General features: G+C 38.3%; 1 protein-coding gene across 3 annotated transcripts in view; it reads left to right on the forward strand.

The window, feature by feature from the left end:
• Positions 1–13,534, forward strand: part of LOC115218050 (protein prickle-like) — a 117,042-nt gene that overhangs the window by 4,661 nt on the left and 98,847 nt on the right. Inside the window, exon 1 of one of the 3 annotated variants that reach the window (XM_036503702.1) lies at positions 4,463–4,475. The exons of 1 other annotated variant lie outside the window; for it this stretch is intronic. Coding sequence is in view for 1 of the 2 variants with exons in the window: in XM_029787812.2 (XP_029643672.2) it covers positions 13,099–13,157 (59 nt within the window). In the remaining variant the exon portion in view is untranslated. Of the gene's footprint in view, positions 1–4,462; positions 4,476–13,042; positions 13,158–13,534 lie in introns of those variants that run through there. One more of the 3 variants, XM_029787812.2, reaches the window with a different exon arrangement.

Here is a 13,534-nt window from a genome sequence, read left to right on the forward strand (position 1 = left end):
TATGTATGTATATGTATGTATGTGTATATGCGGGTATGAATGTATGTGTATGTATGTATATGTGTGTGTGTCTGCGTGTGTGTGTGTGTGTGTGTGTGCAAGACAGCAAAAGACTCATTGATAGGAAATTCTAATATATTTCCTTTGCCAAGCTAACGACATCTCCTTCCTCTTTCTTCCTCTCGAATTCCTAACAGAAATATTCACTCTGCTAACGTTATTACTGCTGCTCCTCTCTGCTAATTTACTCCGTCCATCTTTCCGTTTCTCTCTCTCTCTCTCTTTCTCTCTCCCTCTCCCCCTCTCTCTGTCCACTGTTTTATAAATAAGACAATTCCGTTAACGTCTAAAGATAATTTATATCTAAACAAAGACGTCATGCCTTCTCGCTCACTCATAATCTCTCTCTCTCTCTCTCTCTCTCTCTCTCTCTCTCTCTCTCTCTCTCTCTCTCTCTCTCTCTCTCTCTCACACACACACACACACACATTCCCAACACGTGTGTGGCCATATCTTTCTCGTTAGTTCCTTCAATTTTCTTTTTTATTCTTAGAATATTCTTCTTGTCAACTGGTCTTTCTCATGGACGACGTTTCAAAAACAGAACACAAAAGAAATATAATTATTTATGTTAATAACTTGATTAATTTCTCGCTAATTACCCAAGTACTGTGTTTAAGAACAGAGCGATAGAGACTGGTTTTGTCTTTCTCTCAACCGAAGTGTTTGCTATTAACACAGCATGGCCACTGGAACATTGACACATTGCAATGGTTGGCTGGTTGGTGAGATTTATTTGGCGCGAACAGGTAAGAAGTGGAAAACAACCGTACGACTTCGTCAGACTTGATGGTGTTAAGTCGATGAGAGCGCATGTCTGACAACGGTGTGGTCACGTGTTCCACGGCGTGACCGACACGCGGACTCGGTGTCAGGTGTTCCATGGTGGTTGATAAAAGTGCAGGAGAATGTCGTTTGTGATTGTTAATTAGTAATTAATTATGACACAGGCGATGACGGTGAGAGAGAACAACGCTGAAACAAAAGACAACAGCAACAACAACAACAACAGCAGCAACAACAACAACACCAACAATAATAATAATAATGATGATGATGATGATAATAACAACAGCAACAATAATAATAACAATAATAATGATGATAATAATAATAACAACAGCAACAATAATAATAATAATAATGGTGATAATAATAAATAACAGCAACAATAATAATAACAATAATAATGATGATGATGATAATGATAATAACTACAACAGCAACAATAATGATAACAATAATAATGGTGATGATAATAATAACAACAGCAACAACAACAACAATAATAATAATAATGAGGTCGGGTTGTGGAAATATATGAGACTATGAAGATGGAAGTGTGGCAATATGTGTAACAGTACATGAGACGTATGCGTTTATCTATATACTTGTGTGTATTTGTTAGTAAGACAGAGGTGAATGAGAGGATACGGTGAGGTCGGTGTGGCTGGTGGTGATGACAAAATATATAGTTTATATATTATTTACTCAGAACAATGAAGTCTACTACTACTACACTACTACTACTACTACTACTACATGAACAACAAAACCAAAAACTTCTCTGACGATCAATATTCCTTCGCTGGAGGACATTCAAGAACGATCGTTATAAGAAACTCTAATATTATATATCTATGTCAAATATTTCATCTCCCTTCTTTTGTGTATAATGTTTACCTCTCTCTCTCTCTCTTCTCTCTCTCTCTCTCTCTCTCTCTCTCTCTCACTCTCTCTCTCTCTCTCTCTCTCTCTCTCTCTCTCTCTCTCTCTCTCTCTCTCTCTCTCTCTCTCTCTGCCACCCTCGTTTCCTCCTGTGGAATCTTATATTTTCTGTTACATATTTCTCTAATTGTTGGCAGTGATGGCGACGACGGACATGTCTTAACACTTTTACGCTGACTTTATACCATGGGAAAGGAACCTGTCTTTGTCCAAAGACAGATTAAAAGCCACTTTCTTCAGTAGTAAGTCTTGGGTTGTCTAGTTTAACCCCAGCATTCTTGATGTGGACGAAGAACTTTATATCTAGAATCACATCTAGTGTATCCTTCCTTTTTTTGTTTAGGTTATTTGAAGTAAATTTTCGCTGCTATTTCTAGCTTGTCAAATGTCCTAGTAGAGACCGACTCATTGCTTCATTTCACAGTGGTCTTTCAACGATACATCTATGTGTTTTTTTTACCATCTTTCGACCGACGATTACTTCATATGATGTTTTGCCACAATATTTATTGAACGAAACGTAATGCAGACGTTTAAGATTAGCTGGTTCAAACGACTCGTTCAAATGATTCGATCAGATGACTCTTTCTACATACAAATGAACAGTGACTGAACCTAATCTCCACCACAAGCGTTCGATCTCCGCCATCGATGAACTCAACTCCCGAATCTTCTTTGAAAAATTTACCGTTTACTCTGTTGTAAACATTTCTTCAGTCATTTTCACTTTGTCTTTATCATCAAATCGTTGTCTCTGAAACTATCCTCCATTGGACCGAATATGGGAAAGTTAGAGGATGTCCGATTCGGGCTGTACGATGGATAGTGGATCAGGGGTCGATCCAATTTAATGATTGCCCGTTTTGTTACCAAAGATCTTTGTGGTGGCGCATTGTCAAGGTCAATGTGGATTGTTAACAGATTTCTGTTCGGCCTCTTCTTCAGGGTGGCTTTTATACGTTGGTTGAGTATCTCAATGCACCGCTTGTAAAGTCACATTCCAGAAAGACAAGGAAAACGACGCCCTTGTGATATTCTAAAGCACTAACTATCATTTCTTCTGCGATCATCGGCCCTTGAACTTCTTAGGATGGGAGGTGTGACATATTTCCATCGACGGGGCTATCCTCTCTTAATCATAAAAGTACACGTGCCATTCTCTTCTGTCACCAGGTCAAAAAATAAGAAAACACCTTCAAACGCCTCTAGCAAATCAAAAGAGAATTCCACTCTTCTTTCCTTCAAATCAGGTGCCGTCTGCCGATGTACCTACTTTGCACACACCTACTACCACTCAAAGTCTTTCACCATCTTTTGTAAGCACTCATTGACAGTAAGCTCACGAATTACAACTCATCGGTTCGTCCAGTCAAGATCGTTTCGCTTCACTGGTCGTAGTTAAAGGTCCACTACTGCATAGTTTGTCTTCAATATTGCGTTTCTCCTTTTTTAAAAAGAAAATTTTTCATCTATGCACATTGTTTTCGTCAGTGGTGTCATCTCTTTAAACTACCCGTAGCCTTCTTTGAATATTGGACAGCCTATACTTCTTCTTCCTCAACAACACAACATCGAGCATTGCTTCTGCATGACAAACATTATTTGCCTGCAATAAAGAACTGCAAGAAAAATTACTCTACTGACGTGAAAATTTCACGACTTGTGTCAATAAATATAAAAGTTACACCAGTTATGTCCACGGCTGCCTAATTTTTCGTACAACTCCCATAATATCACAACATTCTACTTTCACTATTGAACACATCGGGTCCGATAATTTAGAAAATTATTATTGTTGTTATTATTATATTATTATTATTATTATTATTATTATTATATTATTATTATTAGGGTGGTTAGTGGCAGACACAGTAGAGTAATGGATTAAATGTGTTGCGTTACTTAGTTACGTCTCTTTGATCTTCTGAGCTCAAATCTTGTGGTGAGGGGGTCAATTCTGTATTCCACCCTCACGGGGCCGACAACATAAATAGCAACAAAGAAGAAATGTTTGTGTCCCTGTACTTCGAGTAGAAGCTCGAAGAATGGGAACTGAAAACCAAAGTTGATAGATTACGTTTATTTTCATTTAACGTAATCTATCAACTCTCTCTCTCTCTCTCCTCTCTCTCTCTCTCTCACTCCTTCTCGCTCTCTATCTCTTCTTCTTCTTCTTCTTCTTCTTCTTCTTCTTCTTCTTCTTCTTCTTCTTCTTCTTCTTCTTCTTCTTCTTCTCCTCTTCTTTTTCTTCTTTTTTTGTTTGGAAATATCTCGTGTTTACTCTCCAGTAACAACATTGGCAGCAAAACATGTCAGAAAAATTAAGACTTCGTTCTTCAAAAGCTTCGCTGCAACATTCCTACGGAATATCACGGAAAGCACCACCTCTTCCTCCTCTTCTATATCAATCGTTTTCACCATTATTATTATTATTATTATTATTATTATTATTATTATTATTATTATTATTATTATTATCATTAAATTCTATTTGTTGTATTTTTGTAAATATTTACTTGTGTATAATCTACAGAATTATATAATTTAATTATCTTTCCCATCGTTTCCATTTACACACTAACGACTACAACAACAGCAACATTCACGGCGATGTTTATAGAAACGCAGACATTCTGTGTGCGGTTTGTTTTGACCAGAATAATTGTGTTAAGTGATTCCCCGCAGTGGTAGGTGTGTTCTCTGCACCCCGGCTACACACATGCAGGATATTTACGACTCGTCCATGTTTGAATTCTTCAGCAAAAATATCTCATGTCACGTGACACAGCCCCGCTATTTACCAACCCAAATTATGTGAAGGTATTTAGTTGGTGATTAGTTGAACACGCACGCACACAAATTCAACACCGCCCGCTTCAATACCGGTGCTCTCCTTTACAGCAGTTTTAAATAATTCTTGAAGTACAATGTCCACTGTTCTGAAAAGAAACAGAAGTTAATCCAGCAGAGTACAGAAACTATTTGCGGCGCAATAAATATGTACCTTATTAATTTGAGGACTACTTATCAAATTAATAAGTAATCTTCATAGATTCCGTTCTGTAAGGTTTTCTGCCAACGGAGCATGAAATCGTTATTTCGCTTGGTGTCCGAATTGAAATAATAAAACAAAACGGTAAAACAATAATAATCCTTTCTACTATTGGCACGAGGTCCGAAATTTGGGGGGAGGGGGGGAGGCAATCGATTACATTGACCGCCATTGCTCAGCTAGCTCTTATGTTTTCGACCTCGAAAGCATTGAAAGCTGGTGGAATGTGAACCCAGAGCGTAAACACGGGTAGATAGATAGATAGATAGATAGATAGATAGATAGATAGATAGATAGATGGATGAATAGATAGATAAATACATAGGTAGATTGATAGATGGATGGATAGGGGGTGGATAGAGAAGTCATGATTTTCCTTTTATATTTTCTGCAATCTCTGCAATGTCTTCGATAGCTCAAGGAAGTACTTGCTGTGTTGACTATCTCCATATTTTAAGAGTTTCCTCCTGACATTACCAGCTCTAAGACCGGTGGCCTATCATCTCATCAGATCCTGCTTATCTCGGAAAAAAAACGAAAACAAAAAGAAACTATAAAACAATGCAAAAAGGCATTTTTAACGTTAGAAATATTTCGATTGTGTCACGTCGGGGTGAGTGTTTCCTTTCGATCAGATTAACCGATCGCCAACATTCCGCCACCACCACCACCCTACCTATCACTATCTCAGCTGCCGGCACCGCTGCGGCATTCTTCACTGTTAGCCTCATAGTGTCTCTCGGCTGCCCGGCTAAAGTGCCAAGTCCTGCCATTTGCGAAGACGGAGATTCTGATTACAAATGGCCGTTAGCGAATCTCGAAGCAGTTGAGATTTTTCTCCGAATTAAAAAAATTTGGACACGATTCTTCCGGAGATAAATAAAGAAATAATGTGAAGAAATTCTTTTCCTATCTACCTCAAAGAAGTCGAAAAATCGTCTTTCTCCGCATGTTCGATACTGCTTCTGCAAATTCTGGCTGACAATTTCCAAAGACGAACGGGCACACACACACACACACACACACACACACACACACTCTTTCCCCCTCCCTTCTCGCTCTGTAACTGGTCATGTCAATGAACTGCGACACAAAGGAAGCGGGCTCAGTATTTTTTTTTTTTTTGATAAATGGTCGCTCTTTGGAAATTGGAAACAATCTCTCTGTTAATAAAAACTGTTCGTTGCGAAACACAAACAAACGTGCGCGCGCGTTCCCAACCGCCCAGTTATCCTAATTTATGAGTTCATTTCCTGGTTTTTACCATTTTATTTGACTTGAAGAAGATGCTGCCAATATAAACACTTACCAAGTCTATGGGATATTTTTTTAATGCCGAAAATACAGCTACAATACAAAACGCCCCACACAAACACACCTAAACACACATACACACATACATACACACACACCTACACACACACCTACACACACACACACACGCCTACACAGCAACAGTGTTACTTGTAGTTTCTTGGCAATGCAGCTTTATGTTTTCCTATATATTATGTCAAACTATTTTTTCATCCTGTTCTACATTATTATGGAAAGCTCCCGGACCAGATTATCATCATCATCATCATTATTATTATATATTTCTTTTTTTTTTTTTCTTTTTTGTTTTATTTAGCTTCATATGTTTGTTTGTCCTGTGGTGAACGTGTTTCTGAATTTCCTTCGACCATTTTCTTCATAACGACTCAAGGCCAGCTGACCTTTCAATCTCCCGCCACAAAACAGCGGGCGATATTTATACGTCGTTTTGTAAAGTTTTTCGCTTTCCTTTTCTTTTTTCGAGCATACGCACACTCGCACACCAACACCTACATATACCTAGACACGTGCCTTTGTGTCCACACTTGTGTTGGATGCGTGAAACGGAGGGATAAATAGTCTAATAGAAGTCGACTCCATCGTAAATTCAAACCGTTTTTATAATATGGTGAGACAACTTTATTGATGGTATTAGGGATCCATAGCACAACAGGTTGCGCTGCAGCCTTTCATTTTCACAATTGCACTGTTTGTGTGTGCATGAGTGTGTGTAAACGTAGACACAACGATGTGTGTATATATGTGTGTCTGTGTGTATGTGGTGCGTACGTACGTGCGTGTACATATATACTTGTGTTTGTGTGTCAGTCTGTCGGTCTCTCTTTATCTCTCTTTCTATATCTCTCTCTATATATATATACACACACATACATATATATATACATAGGTATATATATATATACATACATATACAGACATATATATATATATATAATATATATATATATACATAGATATATATACGTACATATATACATGCATTTATATATATATATATATATATATATATACACATACATATATATATATATAATTTATTTATAATATATATATATATATATATATATATATATATATGTATGTATGTATGTATGTATGTATATGCATATATACATGCATATATGGCTACAGGACGTGAAGAAAATGAAAAGCGGGAACGTAAAAAACACAAAAACATGGAAAACGAACATTTTTTTTTTTCGAACAAGGAAAGAAAGAAACGAGACAAGCAACATAAATAGCAATCCCTTCATCCCTTGTCCTGTTTTATCTACTCCGCGTTTCAAACACATATGTGTGTGTGTGTGCGTGCATTCATGCATAGACTTGTATGTCCGTGTATGTATGTGTGTATGTATATTCGTGTGAAGAGAGAGTGTTTATGTTACATAATAAATTTCTCCATGATGTCGCTGTTGTGTCATGATGACGTCATCTATCCTCAGTACAGTTGCCTTACAGTTCACCCTCTAAAGTCACCTAACGAATATAATAATTACATGAACCACCATTTTGCAGGGTCCACTCTCCCGCCATTTTGTCTTGTTGCCATGGGGTTTTATTGAGATATTCACACCTAACTCAGACACACCTGGACTACCGCAAATACGTCTGTTTCTAGGCGTATTTCGTTCTATCGTTTGAATAAAAGTAATTGAATACAACGACACTAGTTTCAACACACACACATGCATCATCATCATTGTTCAACTGTGGTCGAGACAATGAAATTTACTATGTTACGCCATACCTCACGGTCCATCAATAGCATTACGGAGGTCCTGTTGCTGGATGCCTGTATCCCTGGAGATTACATCAGGGTAGGAGAGTGTGCGCCCTCTGGTATTGCGAGCAGATGGCTTCCAGAGGAGAAGAGTATAAATTACTCCGTTTTCAGCTTTACAACAATGTCCAGCAAACTGGACTCTTCTACCTTTCACAAGAGATTATACAGGTGCACACACATGCACTCAAACACATACACATTCACGCACGCACACACACACTGTCTCTGTCAGATTCCCTCTGTGGAAACTATTTGCTAATGATGTAGATGCATCTCGATTATGCTGTAATCGTTTTATTTAGAGGCGCAGGGGGGGGGGGGGGCAACAACAGCCGATGATGACGGGATTGGTTTTTGACTGTGACATTTGTTGTTCATGTTGTTGCTGTGTATTATTAACTGCTTATATCTGTGCTTTTGTTGCGTCTATTACTTCACTTCCTGCTGTTGCTGTTGGTGATGGTGATGCTACATTTCGCATGCTGTCTTCGTTGCGAACTCTCTCTGCCTTGGCAAGAGACAATTGCTGATGCAAATATATTTTATCTTAATGGCCGTCGATGTGTCATCGTTTTCCCTCTCTTCATAACGCCATCACAATTTGTCTTCATAATTCATAGATCCGGAATAAAAATCTCAAGGGAACTATACGTATGCATGTGTGTACGCGTGTGATGTCCGTACGACTATGGAAATAATATACATCTGCGTGTGTATCTGTTTATATATATACATATATATACATATATATATATACATATACATACACACACACACACAAACACACACACACACACACTCATATATATATATATACATATATATATATATATATATATATATATGTATATACACACACACACACACACACGCACGCACACACACACACACACACATATATATATATATATATATATATATATATATATATATATATATATATATATGTATATATATATATATGAGAGAGAGATGTGGAATTTGATTTCTTGTATATGTGCTGGGTTGTGTCATGCATACATATGATGCCTAATGTATATATGTATGCTTGTGTCGGAAAACGAAAAAGCATGTGTGTGAAAAATATATTACGTCAACTAATCCACGTTCGAGTATCAAGTATGCGATGGTGATAAATATGAGATGTATGTATGATTCACACATTATGTTGATGTGTTCTGAGTATTAATATGTGTGTGTGTGTGTGTGTGTGTGTGTTTCGCATCTGTGTGTTTTGAATATATTTTCCGTTTTCTGTGTTCGCGCCTTTCGGTGTTTTATCCGTCAGCACAAGTAGATATTTGACATGAATATTTATTATTGCATAAATCATGCCACTTGTCAGAATATGTGCTGCTAGTCACCATTATTATTATTATTATTATTATTATTATTATTATTGTTATTATTGCATATGTGAGAAATGCTCTGTTGTCATTAAATGCCGTGTAAAACTGTTTTATCGCCCCATTTCTGGAAACCAGTTCCAGTTGCAGGATGATCGGTCAATAGATATGTTTAGTAGATAATGTTGTTGTTGTTGATGCTGTTGTACAACTGTTGTAGATGTTGATACAGTCATATGCTCAATTGCTTGAATGTGGGAGATCGTTGCGATTAGCCAACGGCCTTCAGCCTCCGAATCATCAGTCGGACAGTGAAATCATATAATTTCTGCAGCAGCAATAACTGTGGTTTCAACAGCAGCAGCAGCAGCATCAGAAACAGCATCTAAAATTCTAATAAATACTTCGCAGCTAATTTGTTACTAGAAAACAATAGCAACAGCAACAACTCTAAGCATTCTCTATAAGATGGCTGATAACATAAAACTGACGTCATTCGGAGTCGTTAAGAAGCATTTTTATATCTTGAACATCATCCCTCTGTCGTAGGCCCTGTGTGGTCCATTAGGCAGATCTGTGAAGTTTTGTGCTACAATTTGTATTATAAGTGAGTTAGTGCGATTCCCAGGAAAATAAAAGGTTTTCTCTATGGTGTATTTCATCGTTCCTCCGGGGTTCCCAATGTGACCTTCGCATCTTCTGTTATCATTTCAATAAATATTTATGTTTTATCCAACCATTTTCGAACGGCGGGGTTTGATTTCTGGAAGATTTGACTGTTATTTTTTGCGAGGGAGAGCCCTTGGCTTGTTTTATTCCTATTTATTCTCCAAATAAACGCGGCAGCAATATTTTAGTTTAGCTCCCCATTGGCGACGACATTGTCTACACAATGTGTCGGGGTTGCTTGTGGTGAATGAGTTTCCACTAATGTCGGACTGTTATATATCAACCATTATTAAACTTGCGCTTTGGTCTCACCCTCACGACCATAAACCATCCACCATCACACAACAATCTTAGGGTCTCTCACCACCAACCATCATACATAAGCCTTCAGTTCTCATATCACCAGCGCTCACTCAAGACCCTTGGGTTCTATTACTCGACCCAGATAGGAACCCCAAACCCAACCCGCCAAAGCAAGGAAAAATCCGAGCTCAGTAAATCTAGCAGCTAACTCTCAGTGAAATCGCACCGTCTGAGCTTAAAAATGCAGTTTTAGAAACATAGTTTGATGAACCAATTAGTGGAGTGGTCACGGTTGTACGATGTTTGAGCCACTTCTTCACTGCAGTTTTAACTTCCTCGTCACTTGACTATCATCTCTTCAGCGCTATGAAAGAGGGTTTGAGAAGCAAACATTATTCCAGTGACAAGGAAGTGAAAGCTGTAGTGAAGAAGTGTCTCAAAGAACAGTCTACAGAATATTACGGGGCAGGGATACATGCTCTCATTCGAAGGTGGAACATTGCTATTGAGAGAAACGGTGACTATGTTGAGAAGTAGGGATTTGATCCACAGAGGACCAGCTTCATTTTGATGTATGATACATGTTTCTGTGTTCGTAATTATACCTGTCCTGAACAAAATGGCATTACTTTTTGGCTCACCCTCGTAGGTATATATTTGTATAGACATGTGTATTATATGCATTTCTTATGTGCATTAGAACGAGGCGTTCGCGAATTGGTTGTAAGCATTGATTTCTGGTCATGCTACAGCTCAGCTCTATACACCATGTTGTTGTATACAGCATGTTGGTACTAATGATTTGTAGTCACGTGGTATTTTCTTATGCAACCATTATATACCATAAAGTATATTAAACGCTTTTATAAGTCAATACTTTGTTCGACTGCGTTAGCAGTGCTACTACATCATTTGTTAAGGGTATCTCTGCAAATATTCTGTAGTATTTGTGCATTTTTTTTTCTAGTGTGTGTGTGTGTGTGTGTGTGTGTGTGTGCCTAGCGGAGATCATGTGAATAATACTGCTCTGCTCAAAATGGCCGCCTTGGAACGCAGCGAGAGAGACTTAACGAAGCGGGGCGTGAAACCTTCAACAAGATCCACCTTCACATTCCTCGGTTCTGCAGATAAATGGTATTATATTTACAATTCGCAATGACATCATTAAACCGGTATCAAGATTTCAGGCGGGATGTCCCAGGTGAATTGAAATGTGAGTAGATTCAAAGCTCCTCAGTGAATTGTAAATGTGTATACATCACTCTATATGTGTGTGTGTGTATATATATGTACATACCTACATATATATGTATATATACATGCATATATGAGTACAGGACGTCAAAAAACACGAGAACATTAAAACAAACAAACATGGAAAGCGAACTTTTCTTTCGAACAACGAAAGAAGCAAATAGAAAAATGAGACAGGGCAACACACACACACACACAACACACACACACACACACACACATTATATATATATATATATATATATATATATAATATATATATATATATTCTCTCTCTCTATGTATATATATATATATATATATACACACACACGCTTATGTATAGGTGTGTATGTGTGGGTGTATACACTCGCATACACACATACATATTCGTACGTGTATATCTTGCATAGGTGTAGTGTATTTGTCTATACGCTTTAATCATCATCATCGTCAGAATTGCAGTTCAACGTTGTTGTATTCTGAAAGATGGTGGGTATATTTTCATGTCACGGCATTAACTGTAATAATAATAATAATAATAATAATAATAATGGTATTGATGCTGAAAGTAGGAGACTATCTCAATCATCATCATCATCATAATCATCATCATCATCATAATCATCATCATCATCATCATCATCATCATTATTGATGATCGTCGTCATGGTCGTCATGGTCGTCATCGTTAGTACCCCCCACCCCCGATTATCATCGTCGACAATACCATCCTATACTCATTATGATTGCTGTCATTAAATGAGCAACAGAAGCTGTAATTAGAAACTTAGTCAATACTCTGAGGCGTGGGGGTGGGGTGTGACGTCGAGAAAGAGTGAGGCGGTGGTGGTGGTGGCGGTGGTTAATTTATTATCAGAGATTGTGACTGCTGTAAGTGTATGTCGTGACATCAACTGTTTAACGTAACCCAAACAATTATTAATCCAAAGAAAAAAAAGAAAAAACAAAAACTACTTGCTGCACCGCAATTTAAACGGGGGTGGGGTGGTTAAACGGTGGTGTGTTTGGGGTTGGGATTGGAAGATGGTTTACACACGGGTAGGGGGGATAGTTGAAGAAGGGGTAGTCGATGATAGGGGTCGTAAGATGGTTTCTGCAGGGGTTGCTTTATATGAGTTAGGCTGGGGGAATTGGGTAAGGATAGTTTAGGGGAGATTAGGTGGGTCTGTTGAGGGGATTACGGGGATTAGGTGGGTCTGTCGAGGGGATTTCTCACTGATTACAGATGGTTCTTTTTCACGCTCCGTTGCTGTTGTTGTTGTTGTTGTCAGAATATTGTTGATTGTTGTCAACAGGAACAACAACGGCAATCAAACGGGAGAAAAGATTTATTGGAAAATAAATAAATAAATAAATATGAAATATAAGATTAGAAATAGTGTGAGAGTAGAAGGATGAGGAGGTGTTTATAAGGGAGTGATAGGGACTGGGGGGGGGGGCAGTAGAGAAGGGAGTGGGAGGCCGTTCTGAGGTGTTCGGGAATCAAACCAAGCGTGTATGTTATTCATTTAACATCATTTGGAAATGTGGATGGTTTTGATTAGCAGCTCGATGTGAAGGGCATGATGGAGAGGAGGGATCAGTTTGGTCCTAATATATCGGTTCGCTTCACAGAGTCCTGGCAAGTAGCTTTTATTTTATTTTATTTTTCTTTTACGCTGGACGTCTTCCATGTTCTTTTCCGAAGTGACAATTGCAAAGAGCACCGCGTTTCCTTACTGTCGCATCCTTCGTTCACCATTTCGTCCATAATCCCCCTCTGTCACACGCACACACACACACACACACACACACACACACACACACACACACACACACACACACACACACACACACACACACACTCACACACACACACACACACACACACATCCACACACTACATATACGTGCATGCATACCTACATGGCTACGTTCACCTAGACAAAGGCAAAGAGACAGATTGACATTATTACGCACTGTTTTCCCAGTCAGGCGAGGCAATCATTTTCAGCCTCC

The sequence above is a fragment of the Octopus sinensis genome, linkage group LG1, assembly GCF_006345805.1.
Source record: "Octopus sinensis linkage group LG1, ASM634580v1, whole genome shotgun sequence".
NCBI lineage: Eukaryota > Metazoa > Mollusca > Cephalopoda > Octopoda > Octopodidae > Octopus > Octopus sinensis.